Consider the following 22,522-nt stretch of genomic DNA (forward strand, 5'->3'; position numbering starts at 1 on the left):
CGTTCTGGTTCAAGTGAAGAGCTATATTGCATGCATGTAATATCGGAGAACAAGTTAAACTTGGGATAAGCACCAATTAACTCTCATGATAACTAACGAAAATTAATTTAATTAGCTCACTGAAAGCGCAGACGCTTTTCTTGTGAGCAGCTGGGACTGTTGCAGTACCTAGCCACATGCTTCTTTCTACCTGGCCTCTGAGGTCTGCTTCGCCAGAGGTGAACCCAAGGAGTACACCAGAGTAACAGAGAGCTTGGTAGGTATGCATTCTAAAAGGCTAGACGTGCAAACACAGACACAAGAAAGACACCACAAATGCCTAACAACTACTGGAAAGGCACACAACAGCAGAAAAGAAAGAAGGCACGAAATTTTGTCTGCGCATGGCCAGGCCATAGGCAAATCGATCGATCTGGCACACGTGAAAGATAACTGTTCAGGCATTTGATTTCATCTTTATGCAAGTTAATCGATGGTTGGCTCACGCATGCGTACTAGGGGTGTGCGAATATTCGAAATTTCGAATATTTTTCGAATAGTGTTTGCTATTCGATTCGATTCGCACTGAAATTTTACTATTCGAACTTCCCAAAGACAAATGCAGTCAACGTCCGGTTGAAAGTGACCCCTTCAGATTTTCAATATGCTTCACCTCATTACACTCTCGTATTGCGGCAAAGCTGCCTCTCAAGCTCCGTTATGGTCGAACTTAGCCAAGAGACAAAGTCCGGTTGGAAGTGGTCCCTAGATTTTCAATATGCTTCACCTCATCACACCCCCGTATTGCGGCAAAGCTGCCTTTCAAGCTCCGCTACGGTCGCAAATGTATTAACTCAAGAAAACGCTGGTACCAATATGGAGATGAAAGATGTGGCAGAGTTGGGGGCTCAATTAATGCTGTTTTGGACCTGAAATTTGGGCAGGAAGTCCGAAAAATCGGACGCCGAAGCTTTTTAGCATCCAAAATTTCAGATGTTCTTATATATCGATGTCTACGAGGCAGATTTGGAACTCCGGACTTGAAGGGAGAACACCCTTGTCTGCCACATCAGTTGGGCTTCCACAGAAGTTGAAAGAGGAGGAGAGGCTGAGAAAATGGCATCTCTGCCTATCACGTGTAAAGTGTTGTCGGCAACACTTTGGTTGCACCAAATCATGTACATAAATACAATTCGGCCTCTACATTGCCTCACTCTTGATAAGAAAGACAACTATGAAATATGACCCCACCAGCGCTTCATCAACCTAGCGAAAAGAAACACTTTCATGTTGCTATCTCACAAGAACATACTTAGGGATTCTCTGCAACTTTTTCTGTAATTTCACTTCGAATTATTCGAAAAATGTTTGAGAAATATTCGAAAATTATTCGAAATTATTCGATTCGATTCGCACTCAATCTTTATTATTCGAATTCGCTTCGCACCCAAAATTTTGCTATTCGCACAGCTCTAATGCGTACCACTATTATCGGTATGCCATGCCTCAACCATTAGATGTGTTTCTTGATTCCTGTGCGCGTACAAGAGTGCGCAGTCATAGAACTTTGGCGTGCACTTACACCCTCGACAGTGAACAGATAGACTAGATGGTGAGCCTCCGGTTAGCGATCTCTTATGTTCCAATAATCTCTGCTTAACAAAGCGTCCCGTATGTCCTGTGTAGAAGCGGCTGCAGGTAAAAGAAACCTTATACACCACACCTGTATGCCAATCAGTGAATTTGTTGGTGTGTTTTACGAAACAAATGTCAGTCCACTTGTCTTTCATTATGGTTAAGGTTTTCCATTATGTGGACGATTACTTGATTTTTTGTAGTGGTGAGGGCTTTGAATAGGTGGTTACCTCAGTGAGCAAGAAGTTTGAATTAAATGGAGGAGGGCCGAACTTTACTAAAGAATTGACTCAGAATGATGGAATACAATTTCTAGACATTTCCTTAACGATTCAGAAGTACCATGTATGCTGGCAGTATTCTCCTAGATCTTCAAAACCGCTGTTAAACTTTTCTTTCAAGCATTCTAAGGTTGTAACAAACAGTCTAGCCAAGAAGTCCTCCCTCACCAAGTCATGTCAGCTGACTTGGCGACGCCAACATGAACCTACTAGCCCCCTCCAGTCAGCATTAAAGTCATGTCAGCACAACATGAGCTTTGACACACAGGTTACGCATCTTTTAGATGTAGGTTATCCTCGCATTGCAGTGGCCACTGTTGCTGAATGTTTACAGTCTGTTTTGTCAGGTCCGAGCATGTTTGCGCAAAGCAATGGGAAAAAACGTGTTGTAAGTATTCTTTACATTCATTGCATACCTCAAAGGAAAGTGGGAAGTAGATACGGAGTTGCTTTGACAGCTAGGTAAGATATGCGGCGCTGTTTTTAGAGAAAGAATGAGCAAGTGATAGAGGACTGACATTTGTTTCGTAAAACACAACAACAAATTCACTGATTGCTGCACAAGTGTGGTGTATAAGGTTCCTTTTACCCATGGCCGCCTCTACGTAGAACATACGGGACGGTCTGTTAAGCAGAGTTTACTGGAACATAAGAGATCGCTAACCGTAGGCTCAATTTCTAATCTGTTCACTGTCGAAGGTGTAAATGCACGCCAAAATTCTATGACTGTGTAGTTTTGTACACGCACAGGAATCAAGAAACACATCTAATGGTTGAGGCATGGCACACCGATAATAGTGGCAGTGCATGCTTGAGCCAACCGTCGAATAACTTGCATAAAGAAGAAGTCAAATGCCTTAACTTAGACCCCCACCTGTGCCAGACTGATAGATTCGCCTATGGCCTGGGCATGCGCAGATAAGTTTTCGAGCCTTCTTTCTTTTCTGCCGTTGTGTGCCTTTCCAGCAGTTAGTCGGCTTTTGTGGTGCCTTGTTTCTTGCGTCCATGTGTGCACGCCCAGTCTTCTAGAATGAATACACCAGGGCACATGAACCTCGACAGGCAAGTGGTGTCACTAAGAGACACCTAAGTTAAAGTTCGAGTCAATTCTTTTTTTTTCAGCTGTGACCTCATAAAAAGATAACGCGCTATGTGATGACAGCTGGCAAAAAAGTGTTTCACACTGGCCGCAATGTCTACGAATGGCACTGGCTCCCTCGATTACATGCACAGAAATACTCAATAAAGCGCACGGGGGAACGACTGCCATTGGACAGGTAATTCAAAGGTTTTGGCTTCGGTCCCTACCAATGACCAACTGTTTTTTCATCCACTTTAATTCCTTTTCATTTATGTCATAATCGCTGCATAAACGCTGCAAACAACGTCCCATAAGCCCTCCTTGGGTTCATAAGGTTATGTCTAACACGAACCCTTGGTTCATTTCCCTTCTATTGTTCTTCGTTATTTCTTAGCTCTTTTGTTCCTTCATCCCTGGCCACACAACCCAGTTTGTGAGTCCCGCATAGTATGCCCACTGCTATGCAGATTCTGAAAAAGAGCAGCCACTTGCCATGGGCATTGGCCAACTCCAGTGCTTGACGGCTGTCCTCCAGGCTGCCTCCTGTCACCAGTATCTGCACAGGACAATGATAATAATATCTGGGGTTTAACGTCCCAAAACCACGATATGATTACGAGAGATGCCGTAGTGGAGGGCTCCAGAAATTTCGACCACCTGGGGTTCTTTAATGTGCACCTAAATCTAAGTACACGGGCCTCAAACATTTTCGCCTCCATCGAAATGCACAGGACAATACAAGAAATTAAAGCACTGAACCTGTAGCACCTCTAGCCAAGTAGCAAGACACAATACTGTATATTATAGCGCATTGGCTGCACCCATGTAATAGCAGCACCAAGAACTTTGTTAAATGCTAAAGAATCCCCCCCCTCTAAAATTGAAAATTACCAGTGTATTGGCTGCACCCTTCATTTTTTAGAAGGTTGGCAGTGTTGTGCGGAGTGAGAATGCCAAAGCTCTTTTTTTTTTCCCGGGGCACAACAAGGCAGCCATGCCAAGTTTGCAGCGCCTTCAGGTAGCCAGAGCACAGGCTCTACGATTTGACAGCTGCTGTCCACCAAATAATGCCAACTGGATGGCTGAAGAGGGCACCTCTTGCGAATGTGTGCCACTGTATTTTCATAGTGTGGTGCGGGGTTCCCTTCAAGACGGTGCAGAAAAGCATGGGAATCTCGAACAAATTCTGTGGAACCGAGGATGACTTAATGTGGAACAGAGGCGAGTTTGAAGATGCAACGAGTGAGGAGGACGAGGAATATTATTCTTGCAACTGGTGATAACGAAAAAAATTATTTTTCACTTCTCCCAGTGCAAGCAAGTTCTGCACTTCAACAAAAACAAGTAGAACTGAAAACATGCACGAAAAAAAAAACTACCTTTATCTCCGGGTAATGGCCACACCCACAATCCCCAAATCTCGGAAACACGAGTATATATTAATAAGAAAATAAGATAAGTGCCTAATTGCCTGGGGTGACACAGTGTTGAAGGAACAGTGAAAAGAAACATAAAATCAGCTTATACTTCCAAAGCATTATTTCAAAACTTAAATTTTCATTAATGCTGCAATGAAAGGTTGTTTTTTAGAGCCTAAAAAGAAAAGTCAAAATTTCCCATTTTTTATTTTCACGAAAGAGCCCCAATGTTGATACCAAACACCACACACTTGAAAACAGCATTCCTTATGGCCAGAGACAAACTCACAAAGTCGTTCTTCCTAGCTGCTACTGTGTCGTAGAAGTGTTCACTGGGACGTGAATACATTATTCATCCCATTTATAATTATTTACACTATCGTTTCCATTAATAAATAATCTTAATCTCCAGTCAGCATCTCAAAGTCAGACCCTGTGAAAAAACCTGGATCCACACCTGGTGATAAGAGTATACATAATTCCCAAAAGACAGTGTGGGTTTGAAAACAACATGCACACACACGCAACAAGTTGCATTTTATGTACCAAAGCACAGTAGAAAGTTGACATTCACCTGCTTTATCACTTGTCCTTGTTTGTGTTGTGCCTCCAGCGTCACAAATAAATGTGAACCAGCTTTTTTTTATTTGTTTGTTGTTTGGCCACCTTGTCACACACACAAGTGAGGAAGAGCATGACAAACCAACCCTGTGCACTCCATTGGCCCGCGCCCTCTGCAGCACTTGGTCCAGGTCATCAGGGTGCTTGCGCGACCCACCGTACAGGCCACGGAACATGGGATCTGCACAATTCCACTGTTCAGTCACACATGCACCTTGAACGCTTGAACAGAGGTTAAAAACTATGCATATAAGAGATACCATCAGAAATCAGATGTAGGATACAAAACTGCAATATCAGCAAGACATCTGCATTAGAAATGTCAGCAATTCAATGCCATCGTGACAGCCACCAAAATCTGGCTGTGCCAAAGGGGACGGGTGCAAACCATCGAATGTGCCCAGGTCTTTCTCTGTTAGTTCACCCACCGGTCAGATTGGCCCCGATGTCGATGAGACGACGCCTGGCTGCCATGGTCCTCTGCCCTGAACACTGCACAAGCACAATACACATTAACACATCACAGCTGAACACCTGTTGCCACACTCAACCATTAACCTAAAACCAAAATGAAGATTAAGATAACAATAATTATAATGAAGCGGTCTATTCTGTACAAAATTGTTTATTTTTCTATAAGGCAGAAGAGGAAAGAAAAAGGTACGCATTCGTCATGAAGAAAGTAGCAGTTACAGGAAACCTCGTTACTGATTCTTCACTTACTCGCGCAAACACACAGGGACAAGAAGAGACTTGCGAGTCTCCTCTTGTCCCTGTGTGTTTGCGCGAGTAAGTGAAGAATGAATTTGTTCCAACTAGGCCGAATAGCAGTTTTGACTCATTACTGAAGCCCACCTCATAACCAATACGTCCTTTCTATTACCGCGCACCAATGTTAAGTTTAACAGAAGTGACATTTTTTGCTAGTTGGTGTATACCTTAACATTAACGAAGACAACACTAACAGAGACACAAGCAAGAAAGCGGCAGAAGATCAGGAGCTTGTAGAAATCAAAACAAAATTTATACGTGTAATCAAGTCCCATGTCTATAAACATAAAGAATCTAGTAAAATTGCTCTAAACAGTCACAAAAGAACAAAAACAACACATCTGATGTTGAGCGAGCATGTGTCCATAAATCAGTGGCGGATCCAGAGGGGGCGCTGTAGGGGCGATCCTCCCCCCCCCCCGAAAAGAACATTTTTGTTTGTCAGCCTATCCCCTCCCCCCCTTGCCAGCAGTGCCTGTCACCCACCTCTTTTATCAAGTTGCTTCGGCTACCATTACACAAAAGGATCTTGTTGTCCCCACCCTCTACCTCCCTCCTCATTCCTAGCCTAGCCCCCCCCCCCCCCCCCGGTCAGATGTCAGATGAAGGAACCGACCCCCCCCCCCCCCCCCAAAAGCCCCAAAGTTGGAACCTGGATCCGCCCCTGCCATAAATGATATCAGCATTGTTTTTGTGTTCACAATGAGTATTTGTGCTTGCTATGCCTTTTAGAGTGCACAGGACTCCAGTGTATCAATAAATTCAATGTTTCCCAGCGCAAGGAACACGGACAACATAAAATGGCCCACACGTCGTCCATGTTATTTGCGCCGGAAAACATCTAATTATGCTGCACTAACTAGACCAACGCTGAACCTTAGTGTACCAAATAATTATTGTTTTGCATTCAAAAGCCTCCGAGACGGTAGTCCAGTACTGTTTTGTTACTTTTTGTACATCTGTTTACAACCGGTGTGACCACCTGTCTAGAAAGCAATTCATTTATAGATAATCTAATAAGCCTCCTCATTACCAGTCAACAATTTCAAACATCCATGCATATTACAAATATAAATGCCTCCCAGCAAGGCATGTCGAAATGTGTAATTAATGCTACACCTTTAAAATCAAGGTAACATTATGTGCAATTTAAAAATTTTGTAGGTTGTGTACAGACTCTCATTAAACAGCACCTGAAAGGACCAGAAAATACGACTTCCTATTTAACATGCTTCAGTTTAAGATACTTCCCAGTTTAACGTACTTCAGTTCAGTTAAGTGTAACACAGTTTAACATGACGTCAGTTTACAGAGATATGAACAGGGGTACAGAATTAATGTACGAAACCAATCGTATTAGAGACAGTTGTTCCGTTTAAGAGATTTCCATTTACTGTTCTGTTGTTGAGCTGCATGTAGAGAACAGGCAATGCTTGCCCGGAAAAAAAGAAGCTTCAGAAAAGCTGACCAATCTGAACTGAAAATTGCTTCAATCGGTTCATATGTCAGGCATGCCATTAATCCAAACCTGGAACTACAGAAGACAAAAATGAGGACGTGACAGACAGGTGTCATAAACTGCTTGTTCTTAAGACATTTGGCTCAGATTTGGAAGTCTACATTCTCATTTTAGTTCCAGAGAGCTAAAAAATAACAGGATGTTTCCTGCAGTATTTTTGTTTAGTTATGATTTGACATGCTAGCCATGAAAGTCCATGCTCCATCACAGCTGTTCTTAGCTGACTTGCACATGAGAGGAGCTGAACAAATTGCCATCTCAAGTTTCATTGCCATCATGTGTGTCCACTCGAAGACAAAGGTCTCTTCTTGCCACAATTTCAGATCACTTGGCAAAAAAAAAAAATGGTAGCACAAAGAAACCAGAATTCCTGCATGAACTGGCTGTTTCATGTTACAGCCCTCACTAACATGTCTGCAACGTGCTTTTCATAACGATGGAAACATTCTAGTGTTTTTATGTAGAAAACATGCAATATGATTGCAAGGCCCCCCCCCCCCATGTCGTAGTTACAGACTACACATCAAGTGGCTTCCTGGGGTTTTTTAACGTGTACCTGAATCTGAGCACACAATGAGTTTTTTGCATTTCGTTCCCATCGAAATGCCTGAAACTGAATGCACACCACAGTGCTAAGCAGTGCTACAGCTTAGCTGCTAAGCTACCGGGCCAGGCTCAGAAAGACTACTACAGGGAAAACAGTGATTAAGATTACAAATATCCTCCGTGCATTTTCATACATCTTATCAATTATGAAACTTGAAAAAGAATCTCAAGAGACGCTCCACATTCCTTTTTGGTGACTATCTTCTTAAGCATGTGCGTGATGCCATGCATGTAACGGATGACCTTTCTAGATTGTTTGGTCTCTGGATTGTTCCCGATTGTTTTCATCACGTGGTCTAATCGCAGCCTTCTTCTGCTTCGTCCGAACTGTATCAGCCACAGCTACAATTACATTCTCAGAGTAAAATGATTGCTCGTAAAGTCGGCGTCTTAAGTTGTCGTGTCTGCGCCCAAAAATTGTCCAGGCTCTGCATTGTGATGTATCCTGATCCGCAAGAAAGGTGCAATGCAGTGTGAAGCACCCGAACCAGTACGTCAATTGCATGGAAGGAATCGTGTATAAGTTGCCACTTTCCTGTGAAAAGCCTTACTTTGGGCAAACTGGCCAATGTCTTAGCCATCGACTGGGTGTGAAAGGGCAGTGACAGAAACTTGGGTACTCATGGCTAAGAGTGCGGCAGCAAACCATTGTTTCACCAGTACACTATTGTGTTCCACGATGATGATCAGTACACACGGGAAATTATCAGGGCAGCACAAATTCAATGCGAGGGCAGTAACTGCGTAAGCATGACCTCCCTATCTTTGACAGGAAGGAGATGGCTGTTTATGGAGGGGAACATGATAGACGTGACTGATTAGTGGATGCATGCCTGCACACTGCACACATGTGTGCTATGATTCATCTTGTTTTTGTTTGTTTTATATGATACATACGTCTTGCCCTGACATAAATTTTCATTTGGAAGTTAGCGCCTGTTCGTGTCTTTTTGTACATTCATCCAAACATTTTGCACTTAACGGTGGTCAAGCATGCAGTACCAACTAGCTCAAACTCACACATTCAGTGATTACATGTTCAAAAGTATGAACAGGCTGAAAAGAACACTGTACGCAACTGCAATACAGCCATGCACTGAGTATCAGGTTTACAACTGATACTGCATAAACATGAAAGGTGCAAGGTAAGTGAGCATGCAATGATTGAAATTTGCCATTTATAGCTCTAGGTAAACCAAACACTAGGTCAAGATAGGGGGTGAACAGGGCAACAGCTGATATCCCATCAGACACAGTACCAGAGTTACGTGAATGCACAATTTTATTGTCACGACATCAATACAAATAAATAATAATAATTGCTGACGTGCCAAAACCACAATATGATTATCCATATAGGGGGGAGCCAGGTTAACTTCGACCCCCTGAGGTTCTTTAATGTGCACGTAAATATAAGTACACAGGTGTGCTTTTGCATATTGGCTCCATCGAAATGCAGCAGCCGTGTTGGCAAAACGAACCCGCGCCCTGATACGTAGCGAACGAAGTTAACACACGACTGACTACACGGGATTGTTGTTCAGAGCCATAAAAACATAAATATCAATCCAGATGAGAGCCACTAAGACACTTCTGATCCACATCTCTGCACATGCACAGATGCACACACACACACACTCCCATAAACTTCTAAGCACACATTCTAGATGCACAATTCTGAATCGGGGCAAAAGTTCTGCACAGCCAGCCAGCCCAGGTGAAAATGAGTAACTGGGAATCCAACTGGTTTCAACTGGTATCAACTGGGATCAAATGGTTCCAGTTGGGAAACAACTGGTCCCAGTTGATTCCAGTTGCAACTGGTCCCAGTTAGCAGCTGGTCCCAGTTGATTCCAGTTGCAACTGGTCCCAGTTAGCAGCTGGTTCCAGTTACAGCTCAACTGGCCACCAACGGGAACCATGACCAGTTGAACTGGAAGAAGCTGATCCCAGTTGGAAACCATAACCAGTTAAATTGGAAGCAAGTGGTCCCAGTTGCGCCCTAACTGGAAGTGCGACCAGTTGTCCTGGTTGTACGGTTCTTCAAAATGAAAGAAGACAGATAATTGAACTCGAACGCATACGCAGCATTGCTGCACTTGAGCGAATGGGTTTTATCTAAGAGCTTTTTGTGTCCTATTCGCAGAAGGGTACCATCACTGGCCTAGTAATATTCCTAGGACAATGAGAGAATAAGAAAATAGCATCTCATGAGAACTTTTTGTTGGGCTAGTTGGTACGCGTCTTTTTGGTTTTTCAGTTAGCATCTCATGGTTTGCGAATGAATTATCTTTTCTTGTTTAGACGTCATCCTCTTCGTGTTGTTTAAACCCCATTACATTAATATATACAGTCTTACCTTACCTGAGATATATATATATATATATATATATATATATATATATATATATATATATATATATATATTTTAATCATATTATCGTGGATTATTCCGTTGCGCAAATGCGCAACACAGTGCACACAAGCGTACGCTTGTTTTAGCATCAGTACATTCAACTAACATTAAAAGGCTGTTGTCAATCTTTTTACGTCCATCACGGTGACAATACGCGCAACCGAGGCGGGCCCAATAATATTGCCGTCGTCTCGCTGGGAGCATGCCATGCTTAATAGTCTTGTGTGCAGCACAGCGGTTACTTCCAAACGAGAACGAAAAATGGAGTAGTGCCAGTGCCGAGAGCTACCACAGCTGAGACTACCGACATCCTGCCGACACAAACCCACAAACCGTTGCACAAACGCAGCCTCTCTACATCGACTGCCGTCACATTAGTTCCGTATCTCATAGGCTCAAACATTGAACGAAGCAGTAAAGTAATCAAGCATAAAGATTACATATAAAATAAACTGAAATGAATTATTTCGTGCCAATTCGGCAATATTTAATGGAAGAAAGAAACTGGATAACAAAGACATAAAATTTAGAAAAACAGCGATGCTAGTTTCGTACACCACATGGGACGAGGGCTAGCTACCGAGCGCTCGGTGGTCCGTGGTCGCGCTGCTTAGTTGTGCTGTTTTTCAAAAGGAACGTGCAGTCATGGCGTGCGTAAATTAGACTTTGTCGAATTAGTGTTCGGCAGCTTCATCAGACTTTGACTTCAGGTGAACGCCGGACAAGTGTTTACGCCTGTGACAAGACGGATATATGGACCCATTGTGTGCGGAATGCTGCCTGCCAATTGTCAGCGATGCAGCCGTTTGAAGGTAATTATACCATTTATGCTTCGAGTGCTAGTTGTTCAGTATCCTAGAGAAGATGTAGATATAATGCAGGCTAGTTGTTCAGTATCCTAGAGAAGATGTAGATATAATGCAGGCAGAGTGCTTTGAGTGTTGAGACGATGGAACGTTGCATTGTAAACATTTTATGGGTTTGTGCGGAGTGCTCGCAAACTTGCTGCCATTTGTTTGGGAGCATCACAGAAAACGAGTGCCGTGCAATACTTGTGCTTTGAACGGCGTGCTAAATAACTATATATGAAGTGTACTCGTAACTCTGTCCGCGACTTTCAAAGAAAGCGCTAAGGGCCCGTATTTGCACTCTAAATGAATATTCCTGAACCTGTTGCATGTGTAGGCATATGAATTCGAGTGAAAATAATGGTGTTTTTTATTATTTTTTGCTGCTGATATATAAACTCGACTTCTAAAAATTCGGAATAGATGCAGCGCATGATCTCTGTAGACACTGTTTGTCGTGTGAATTGTTAGAAGGAAGGTCTGCTGTGTATATCTATAAATTGATATGACTGTTCTGAGACATGCATGAAACATGTTACCCTTTATTTTGCAGCAACGCTGTTTCATTGGTCACGGGTGAATGGCACAGATTCATCAGCTGCGCAGCCCGAAACTTCACCAGTATATTGGTTGAGAAAATACAGCACTGCATGAAAGCCGAGCGGAGGATATCTTTGCACTGAATGTGCAACCACAGTGCTGGTCCAAACCAGCCACAGCAGGGAATGCCTAGAGCTGTGTAATTTTTTGTGTAATAGCAATAAATCATGATCATCTTCTACACTTAACATGGAGTGTCAATTGTTCCATTGGAGTGTTTGATGTGCTTAGAACGAACATTATTTACACGTTGAAGATTGTTTGAGCTAGCTGGAGTACAAGCATGCCCATTTGGGCACCAACGGGGAATGGGACCTGCTCACAACTGGGAAAGCATTTCCAACTGGGAATTCATTCCCAATTGGTACCAGTCGCCAACTGGGAATGTATTCCCAACTGGTCCCAGTCGCCAACTGGGAATGCATTCCCAACTGGTCCCAGTTACCAACTGGAAATGTGTTCCTTAAACCAGTTGAAGTGGAACCAGTTGAAACCAGTTGGATTCCCAGTTACACATTTTCACCTGGGAGCAGTGAAAAACAATTACAGATTAGCTTCCGCAGCTCCCCGCGATTTAATATGCACCGATTGCGCGATATGAAAGGTTACGTTTAGCGCTATGATTACGATTAAAAGCTACAAAACGCACACGAGGTACAAGCCTAGTACTACAGGTCCCGTGGTAGCGTACGGTAGCCCCAGAGAACATCTATGTAGCCCGACCTGGGCCCGGCATCCTCAATTTTCTAGCAATTTTCGCAGCTTTTAATCCCTACGTGATCCAGTGCATAGGTGGCTCAGTTGCCTAATACGTGAGAATGCATGCAATGAGAACGTCACGATGCGAGCATGCACACATATGCCGCACATGCAAATACGTACCACGTCGGGACGTCACTCGCTACGCGGCACCGCTGTGGAGAGCAACTGAGTGCGCGACAGACGCCGATTCATCACCCGAAAGGAACCGTTACTTGCACTCGGAGTTCTCTGACAAAAAGAAGCGGAAGTGGGAACGGGTTTCTCGGTCGGAAAGCACGGTTTGAACACCGCGCCAGCGGCCGCACCACGCTGCGTGTTTCGACATCTACCGGTTTGAGCGGAAGACGACAAAAAAATGCAGAGATCTTCTCTTGCCTAACCTTTCTCTCGTTCCCCGACGGAACGATTCGGAAGTGAAACCGTTAAACAAGCGTTTGCGTAAGCGATCGTACTGAACAGACCGGCGTGGGGATGGGCATGGTTTTCCACGCAGCGCTAGCTGAAAAGCTTTCCCGACAAATGGCAACCTTCTGGCCAAACGGACTTACTTCAGTTCACAAAGAGATTGCGCACATCTTCGGAAGAGTTTACAAGCACTATGCACACACACACGTCAAGTTCATCACGCACACTATAATAGTTCGCAGTTCCTTCGACAAAGTCTGTTGGTGTCCATTTCGCTGGCGCACCGCGTGAAGTATCAGCTGGCGCCGCCGACACGCTGCCACTGCGGTGTCGCGGCCGCTTTCGCTTGATTTCGCGAAAAAGAGGCGAAGTAGGGTGCCTCCACTTTTGTAGGCCGTCACCGTCAGCAGTGCACTAACAAACCAGCTGTTGTTGGTTTACGCAGTGGCGACAAGGCGCTAACGCAAGGCTTTGCGTACCCTATTCGATCTAAAAATGCCTATCAAAAATACACTTCGCCTTGCTTTGTGCGATAGCTGAAAAAGATTGCGGTTTAATTATTACATCAGTGTCATCTTTGAGATACAGCATTTCGTTATTTCTGGGGCTTAATGTGGAAGTTACACTTGAAACTGCAGATATTCGACCAAATTCAAGCGCTAATAGAGCTTGTCTTTTCAGTCGTGACAGTTTTATTATGTTCACATTCTTTCTTAGATTTATATATCGCTTTGTGCATTCGAATACATTTGGAGAAACAATTCTTTGTGCACTGCACAGAAATGCCAGAACTGTATTAACCTTCAAAAGTGCGCTTAGTGAACACAAAAATTAGACATAAGGCAACGAGCGCTCGTTTTCGTCTGTGTCTGTGTTCACTAGCAACGTTGCTTGTTGGGCGAGTTGGAACGAGTCAGTCATAACGTAGTTCAGCGCAAAAAACAGGCAACAGACGAGTAAGAGGACTGTGTCCTCTTACTCGTCTGTTGCGCTGTGTCCTTGTCCTCTTACTCGTCTGTTGCCTGTTTTTTGCGCTGAACTACGTTATGACTGTGTTCACTAAGCGCACTTTTGAAGATGAATCAACGACAACTAAGAAATGTACTCTATTTTTCACCACAAGGAACCGTGATGCCATTCTAACTGTTTTCTTTCTTTTTTTTATGTTTTCTAGTTCGTTTCATGTTAACTTCTTGGACTCAAATTATGCTTTTGCTATGGTGGCTAGATGGGGAGGTGTGCGAAACGGCGCGCCGTGGAGAGAGCGGCTCTTCAGGACGCTGCGGCGGCGCTGCTGTCGGCACGGAGATGCGAAAGACGCGCGACCGGTTGCCTCCGCTGCGAAATAGGGGACTTCGCACGCTCTGTAATCGAGCTATCTGCCAGAAATTTGTAAGATCAATGGCAGCGCGCATGTCGTACAGTTCATCTTCCACTAAATACACTTTCACGTCGACATCATGCGAGGTAAAAAAACATACGGTCGCCTTCTTCTCCGTGTGTTAGACAACGGTGAAACCAGGGTGGTTTGAACCCTGCCGTAGCTTTCAATTTCGCATGAGTATATATACACGCACGGACCAGTGGCATTAAAGTGGTGAGTGCATGCAATTCTCATAAAATTAAGTTCTGGCAAGGATTGGCTGCCTTACCTTTCAAAGTACATAACGAGCAACATGTTCGCTTGGAAGAGCTCAGGACAGGGCCATGCTTAAAATGAACATTTATTCAAAAATCTATAAATCTTTAGCAATGTACAAGTACATAACACGAAAAAAAATATTAACAAATTCACATAATGCACAAAATTTTAACTGGTACAACTGGAATAATATAGCAAAACATCACATTTATGAGGTAAGACTTCACATTCGCAGTAAGGAATGTTGAATGCTTCTACGCAGCAGAACTTCTTAATTATCAACTCTTCGAGTTCACATAAAATAAGGCAAAATGGAACTTCATATTTATACAAACACTGAAATGTTCACAAGATAAATGCATTCTATCATGTTGTTCGCCTCATCTTAAGGTGCTTCATCTTGTCTCTTTTAGCCTGTCTTGATGCGTTCTCATCTGCCACTAGAAAATGAAGCCTAGTTATTACATAAAATCTGATCACTTCATTTGTGACCTATACATTGTGCTGTGCGTAGCCAACCGTGTTAAGCTTGTTAATAGAGAGGCAGGAGATGAGATCTCTTATGCTGTTGCTCTTCAGCTTGTTAAAGCTAAAGCAGTGCGTAAAGGCATCTTCCATTTTCAAGACCAGCTCAGTGCTTGTGAAGGGTACATCAGTCCTCCTCTATCCATGTGATTTGTTAAACATGACTATCTTGGACGCGGGCCCTGGCTGTCCCCTTGTAGCAACAACTCTGCACAGTCACCACATTTGGTTTCTTTAGCATTCTTCGAGCTACATACCCACAAACATAGTATGTTACACGCGAGTCACTTTTTTCCCCAACCAAATCACGGTGGTCTGGAAGGGCATCACATGCATTTAATATCTCATGGACCTCATTGAGCTGCGATACGTCTAAAAGATCATCAAGCTTGTTTTGCACAAATTTTAGGTCGCAACTGTTGCTCGGACCCAAAAGGCTATTTAACAGGCCCTTTGAAACATTGCCACGCGAGGGAAACCGTGCCAAGGTCTCAAAACTGAGGCAACCATTCCACGCTGCTGTTTTCCTTTTCGGTGGGAGCTTCTTCGTAAAGTACGACGGAACATTCGGGAAAACAGTCCGTATGGCGTCGGGAGTCAGGCAGGGCGAATCTGTACGGTTTCACCATTGATCACATGTTTGTACGTCCGAACGATAAATCGCTCATCTAAATGCGCTTCGCAAACGACACAGTTTTTCTCCAGTCTGCACGCTGGTTCAAGCGCTCCCAAGCCTTGCTTCGTTCATAATAGAACTTTTTGTTGGGCTAGTTGGTATATGATTACTGAAAAACCAAAAAGACGCGTACCATCAAGGAAAAAAGTTTCTGTCCTGTCCTTACTTTTTTCCTTGATGGTACGCGTCTTTTTGGTTTTTCACTAAGCTTGCTTCGTTCGTCGTCTTCAGGAGCGGTGAAAAGGGACGCCTTGTTACCTTGCTTTCTGGCGGAAACATACCCAGCAGTGCATCCTGGAGCAAAGCAGTGTCTCTGTTTCTTTTCAATCACCATAGCTGTAACGAGCACGGCCACATTGCAAAAAGAAATCACTGAAGGCAGCGGCAGCACGGCAGCATTTCGCTAAAACATACGTGTTCCCCGATGCACCACGAGCATGAAGGCATCTCCGTGGCGACAAGCGCGCCACCTAGCAGCGTCATGGAGCACTGGCTCGGCTCCCCTGGTTCCCTGCAAATGCATGAAGCAGCAACAGGTAAGCGTAATATGCGCTGGTGATCGCGATATAGGGAGTATGCACTGAAACTGAGCCGCAATGTGGCGCTGCGGTGCCCCGAGCTGGGCGCCATTTTTGCGGTTCTCGTGCAGCAGCCGACCCACGCTTGCTACTGTGTTTGCTGTGTGTACGCGCTAGGTGTTGTGTGGTGTTTCCTTGACTTCCGTGTACTCGCGTGTTTCATTAGCGATAGTACGGCGTTGGAACTGTCCCCTACCACTGCGTGTTGCACGGATCTAGTCATTTGCCTGGCTGTGCAAGCGATCGCCGTGTTGCTGCAGTGAAAAGATGCTGCTCAGCGACTACGCCAAGTCGCTGTCTGATCCCGAGCGCAGGAGATACCACATCAAAGTCGCAAAATGCGGTAGCGACGACCCCTTGGCGCTTTCCGATGACCAATTACGGGAAAAGTGTTACGTTAGGCAGGGTAGCCTCCGTGGGATTACATACAACGGCGTCGACTGGTGCTGACCGGGCAACGAGTCGACACGAACGCATGTGTGGGCCAACACGTGTGTGTGCGCGCGCCTGAGCCATGTGCGCTTTGTGATCGTGCTACGGAGACAGTGCCGTGACTGACCTGACTCACAGCGACCGCGACCAGTCGAATTTGGGCAGCTGCTTGTCTTCTGACATACGAGGTTGGTGGTAGCGCCACGGTGCTACCCGCGGTTTATGAAAGTTGCACGGAGTGAAGCCCCGAAAACGGACCTTCCGTACGACACCCGCTGAGCGGGGTATATCGGAGAACAACCAAACAAGACAACAAACACACTTTTATTACAACAACAACAAAAAAAGGAGAAGAAAAAGAAGAATATACATCTCTTGGTCAATATGGCTAAATCCCGCACCCGCACGACGAAAAAGTCGACCACCCCAGCGGAAGACGAGGAAAGTATGGTACAGTGCAGCAGCTGCGAAGGATGGACATACCTGGAAGAAACGCCTTTCGAAAATTTGGAAGAGGCAAAGGACAAGACATACACATGCAAACACTGCACCAAGATATCCACACTGTACGCAAGCTTAGCATTACAGGAAAAAACAATGAGGGCAGAATTTAACTTGCAAGTGGATACAATGAAGGAGCAATGGAAAGCATCAGAAACTGCTCATAAGACAGCGATGAAAGAACTCGTACAGGAGTTGAGCACTGAGCGCACCCTACGCGAAGAACTCTCTACAAAAGTAGCAGCTCTACAGGCCGAAGTCGACAAACTCAGACCCTCGAAAGGCCACCTGGACACTGATGACACCGATGTACACACAGGTGATGCTCTGTTCACTGAGCAAAAAAATGAACTCCAGCCTCGTGACTCAGAGCAACAAAACACTGCCAAAGTACTAAGCAACTCTATGGCAAAAGATGAAACTGAGGAGGACAGAGAAGCAGGTCCATGGCTGAAGGTGGGAAAAAACAACCGCGTAGAAAACCCCACAAAGGAGAAAGCAACAACACAAAGAAGCAATGAACAATCAGTTCCAAAGAAGTGGAACCAACCCAAGCAACAACTGAGGTACACACAGTCGCAACACAGACGCTCAGTGGTGCTCGGAGACTCAAATGCTCACCGCCTGAAACGGCAGCTCCACAAAGACGTTAGCGACTGGAGACTCCGCGTCACAACGAAACCGGGAGCAACAATGGAGGAGACTCTGCTTCGAGCTGAGAAAGAGATAGAGCAGGCAAATTCAGCTGAAACTAAGCTCCAACTAATCCTGCATGTTGGCTCTACCGACATACTGAACGAAAAAGAGCCACACAGATCTATCGAACAGTTAAAACAGAAACTGACAGCTTGGAGTCAAGCTGATCCCCAACACCACTATATTCTATGTGCCACACCAGAACTGACACCACGAGGTCCACACGTGGTAACCGCCTGCCGAGAGTGGAACAAACAAGCTAACGAACTATGCACCATGCTTGGCCCCCAGGTAGAATTCTTCTCAACTACAAACCAAATGGACGGAGACTACCTCGAGGACATACACTACACTGAAGCAACAGGCACCCATGTTGGGCACCTCCTGGCTATGAAAGTAGCCAATTTTTTAGGAGTTTACAGGGAACATCACGGCAGCTCCCCACAAGCTCGTCGACGTCTACCAAAACAAGACCACACAATGCGAGCCTTCCTGAAAGCTATGACAACAGCATTCACACAAATGAGCCAACCGAACCGTCGCAGGTGAAAGAGAGGCAAAATGCCCCGACCAGCCCACACGAAGAAAGAAAAAACAACCCAAAAACACAAGCGCAAGTAAACCGCAAGCAGAGACGTATAAGGCAAAAAACAATAAGAAAGGAAAAAGAATTCAAAATCTGCCTACTAAACATACAAGGTGGCAGTAAACTCAAGTGGGCAGAACTACAGAACCAGATAGACAAAGAATACATCAACATATATGCACTTACAGAGACCCACCTTCGAGACGAGGAAAAACCACTCTTACACACAGGGCTTAGTTGGCTTGGCCAAAACAGGAGAAAAGGACATAAACGAGGAGGGGGAGTTGGGTTCATAACAAAAGACCAGACCACACAAGAGGGAAAGGATGCCTGCCAAGAACACATGTGGATTACTGCGAAACTCGATAAATGTCACCTCAACATATGTGTTGCCTATATGGCTACCGGCTCAGAACAACAAACTTGGAATGAAGAAATCTATAACTGCATAAAAAAAGACATAGAACAAACATATAAGAACAAGCCAATCCTCCTTATAGGTGACTTCAACTGCCACATAACTGAATTGGAAGGCTATGAGAAACATGCAGCCGACTTTCGCAAGCTGGTCAAGCAATGTAACCTACACATAGCCAACCTGGACCCTACATGCAAGGGAACATACACATGGTCACGCAGATTGAGCAAGTCTGCTATTGACTACGTCCTATACAACGACAAGGTCTCGCAGAACCTACATATAACATCCATACACATAGACGAAGACAAATCCAACAACTGTGGAAGTGACCACAACCGAATTACAGTAACCCTAAAACAAAAACAAGACCAAACGAACTCTGCAACTGTGCATACCAAACCACACTGGAGAGTAAGAGATGAAGACCGCCTCAAAACCTTTGCAGAAGAATTGGACCAATCGATGGAGGACTCTCTCACATATAAAGAATTCATTGAGAAATGTCTATCCGTGGCAAATAAAACCATTGGGAAAACATCTGGAAAAAACAGAACACGGACGACACCATGGTTCGACAAAGAACTAAAAGAGGAGATACAAGAACGAAAGAAACTCTCCAGACAACACCGACACACACCAGCTGAAGACACTAGCCTAAAAGATGCCATCTGGGAAAAATACCTAGCTCAAAAGGGAAAAGTGAAGGTGATGGTTGCACAAAAGATAGACAAAGCATTCAAGCAACAAGAAGAACAAATAAGAAAGGAACGTCAACATTACAGCCAGAAGTTCTGGAGATATATTCAGACCATGGAACCACGAAATGCCCGGCCCAAGATGGTTTCTCTCCAAACAGGAGATGGCGGCAGTATTCACGAAAAAGGAGAAATAGAACAATACATGACACACCATTTTAGATCTGTACAAGCAAACTACGACATACCAATACACCAACTCACAAATATCACAACAGAAGGCCGATCTAAAGAACAGAAAGAAGCTGAAACTCTGACCTGGGAGATCTCGAAAGGAGAATTAAAACGACGCATCGGTGCCATAAAAAACCAGAAAGCATCTGGCCTTGACGATATTCCAAATGAATTTCTGAAAGCTCTACGTACAAATGCCCGAAAAACGCTACTCAACTGCTTCAATGACATCCTAAAAACAGGTGACATTCCAGAAACATGGAAAGAAACTCGTATACAACTTATCCACAAAGGCAAAGGGAAAACAGAACATGACATCAATGCCTACCGTCCAATAGCAGTGCTTAGCAACGCCCTGAAACTCTTCAGTACAATTTTAAACCACAGGCTACAAACCTACTGCGAAAAAAACGATATACTCTGTGAATCACAAAATGGCTTCCGACCCTGGAGACGCACAAGTGACCATATATTCACTCTCACTCAAGCGATAGAGATGAAGCACAAAGAAAAAGCACAACTCTATCTCGCCTTCCTAGACCTGGAAAAAGCCTACGACTCGGTCTCTCATGCCAAACTATGGCAAAAGCTTGAGGATGTACCCCTAGATAAAGAATTTATTGAACTACTGAAGGCACTCTATGCAGATTGCACAGCAGTATATGATCTCCATGGACATAAATCCCAAAAAGTGAACCTAAAAGTGGGCCTGAAACAGGGGTGCCCATTATCACCAACCCTATTTAATCTATTCATAAATAATCTTTTAAGAACACTTAACGACAAGGGACCTGGGCTGAGACTCTCGACGATAACAACAGACAACCGAGAAGTATACACCAAAATATCATGTTTAGCATTTGCTGATGACATCGTACTTCTAGCTGAATCGGCAACAGACCTCCAAGACCTTTTGGATATCTGCTCCCAAGGTGCGACCGAAGACCACCTCAAATTCAACACCGAAAAGACTCAATGGATGAGCCTAAACACAGACTCTGACGAAGCTACTTTCACACTGCAAGGAAAACATATAAAAAAGACAGCAACCTATAGATACCTCGGAATCGAAATAACCGACAAAAAAGACTACCTGGAAAAACAAACAGAGTTAGTTACAAAGAAATCAAACCGCCTAAAAGGCAGAGTGTGGCATCTCTCCCGCCACTCGTACAACCCATACTCGGTGGGTCGTATTTTGTGGAAAACGCTCGCTGTCCCAGCGGCAACGTATGCGCTTGATGCACTTACGTACCCAACTGGAACAATGAAGTGTCTAAACAGACACCAAAATGAACTGGGACGGTGGTTGTTGGGCGGAAACTTCTGTACATCGAATGCTGCCATAACAGGTGAAATGGGGTGGTCACCTTTCGAAATTAGGGAGGCAAGATCTAAATTCCAATACATGGGCAGACTGAAATTCCTGCCAGAAACTAACTTCAGCAAGCGAATATACCTGCATCTACGGTACAAAGGCATTAAAACCCTCTGGATGCAACGACTTGCAACATTAGAGTCAAAATTCGGCCCGAACCCGAAACTCCAACAAACCAAAAAAGAAAGTGAATGGCGTCAGGAAGTGAACGAATGGATCACCCAGATCAGCACGGACATCTGGCGTAAAGCGGTCACCAAGAAACACAGCCTATCGTGTTATGCAACACATAAATTGGCGCCGGGCTGTGAACCATATTACAGAGGAGACAAATCAAGCGCACTACTATTCCAGGCTCGCACGGGGTCTCTGGCGACTCAACAACGACGTCATGAACTCTTTGACTCCGAACCGTCGTGCCGCCTATGTGGAGCAGCCGAAGAAACTGTCACCCACGTTCTACAGGACTGCCCGCGCCTGCACGATAAACCCCGCACCTCACCAAGTCTGCCGGAACTCCTGGGCCTGTCGGGCCAAACAGAAGAAAACCATTTCGATAGGGTCAATTACACCAAGGATCTCCTGCTACGCTGGGATCGTCTTAACAGAGAGGTCGCGACCACATCGGCCAGGGAAACGCCCCACACACCCTCTTCTGCGGCCCCGCGCACCAACACTCCGCCGCCTTGTGGCAATGGGTCAAAGCAGACTGACGAGAAGCTGGCAGGGCCAGTCATGCTTCAAGACCCAAGTCGAGAACAGTGGTTGAGACAAAGTACTAGCATCACGGAACTCCCAAACACGGCCGCTGGATAGGTGACCCCCTACAACGGTAAACATCCGCCATGTTTAAACGGCCACGGAGGCACTCTATGCACGGAGGTGCAGAACACGGCATGGCTTGGCTCGACTCTTGACTCGACTTCCACCAAGCCAATCGTGTGTGTGTGCAGCGCCTCCTCTGTGTGTGTGCGTGTGTGCCAGTGTGTGCATTAAGCGACACCGTGACCCGTGACACTCTGCTTATGCTCGAACAAAACAACGAAAACACTTGACATTTGTTTACATTTTTTTTTCTTCCTGTGGCACTTAAACTGCCTGCCCTGTGTTAAAAGGGAATAGGAACACCTTACTTACTTACTTACTTACTTACTTACTTACTAAAAAAAAAGTTGTTTCTGACTGAGGCGGCGTACGTTGATGCTGCACACGGCAT

At 44.8% G+C, this 22,522-nt stretch overlaps 1 protein-coding gene across 1 annotated transcript in view; it reads right to left on the reverse strand.

Annotated features, from left to right (window-relative positions):
• LOC119375934 (deoxyribonuclease TATDN1) overlaps positions 1-22,136 on the reverse strand; it is a 43,143-nt gene extending 21,007 nt beyond the window's left edge. The window contains exons 1-5 of the mRNA XM_037645955.2: positions 16,760-22,136; positions 16,200-16,296; positions 5,444-5,507; positions 5,102-5,196; positions 3,469-3,532 (exon numbers count right to left, since the gene is read on the reverse strand). Of these exons, the coding sequence (XP_037501883.1) occupies positions 3,469-3,532; positions 5,102-5,196; positions 5,444-5,507; positions 16,200-16,268 (292 nt within the window). The 5' untranslated portion in view covers positions 16,269-16,296; positions 16,760-22,136. The remainder of the gene's footprint in view (positions 1-3,468; positions 3,533-5,101; positions 5,197-5,443; positions 5,508-16,199; positions 16,297-16,759) is intronic.
• Between the last annotated feature and the right edge of the window lie 386 nt (positions 22,137-22,522).

Source organism: Rhipicephalus sanguineus, unplaced genomic scaffold (assembly GCF_013339695.2).
Source record: "Rhipicephalus sanguineus isolate Rsan-2018 unplaced genomic scaffold, BIME_Rsan_1.4 Seq1031, whole genome shotgun sequence".
Taxonomy (NCBI): Eukaryota; Metazoa; Arthropoda; class Arachnida; order Ixodida; family Ixodidae; genus Rhipicephalus; species Rhipicephalus sanguineus.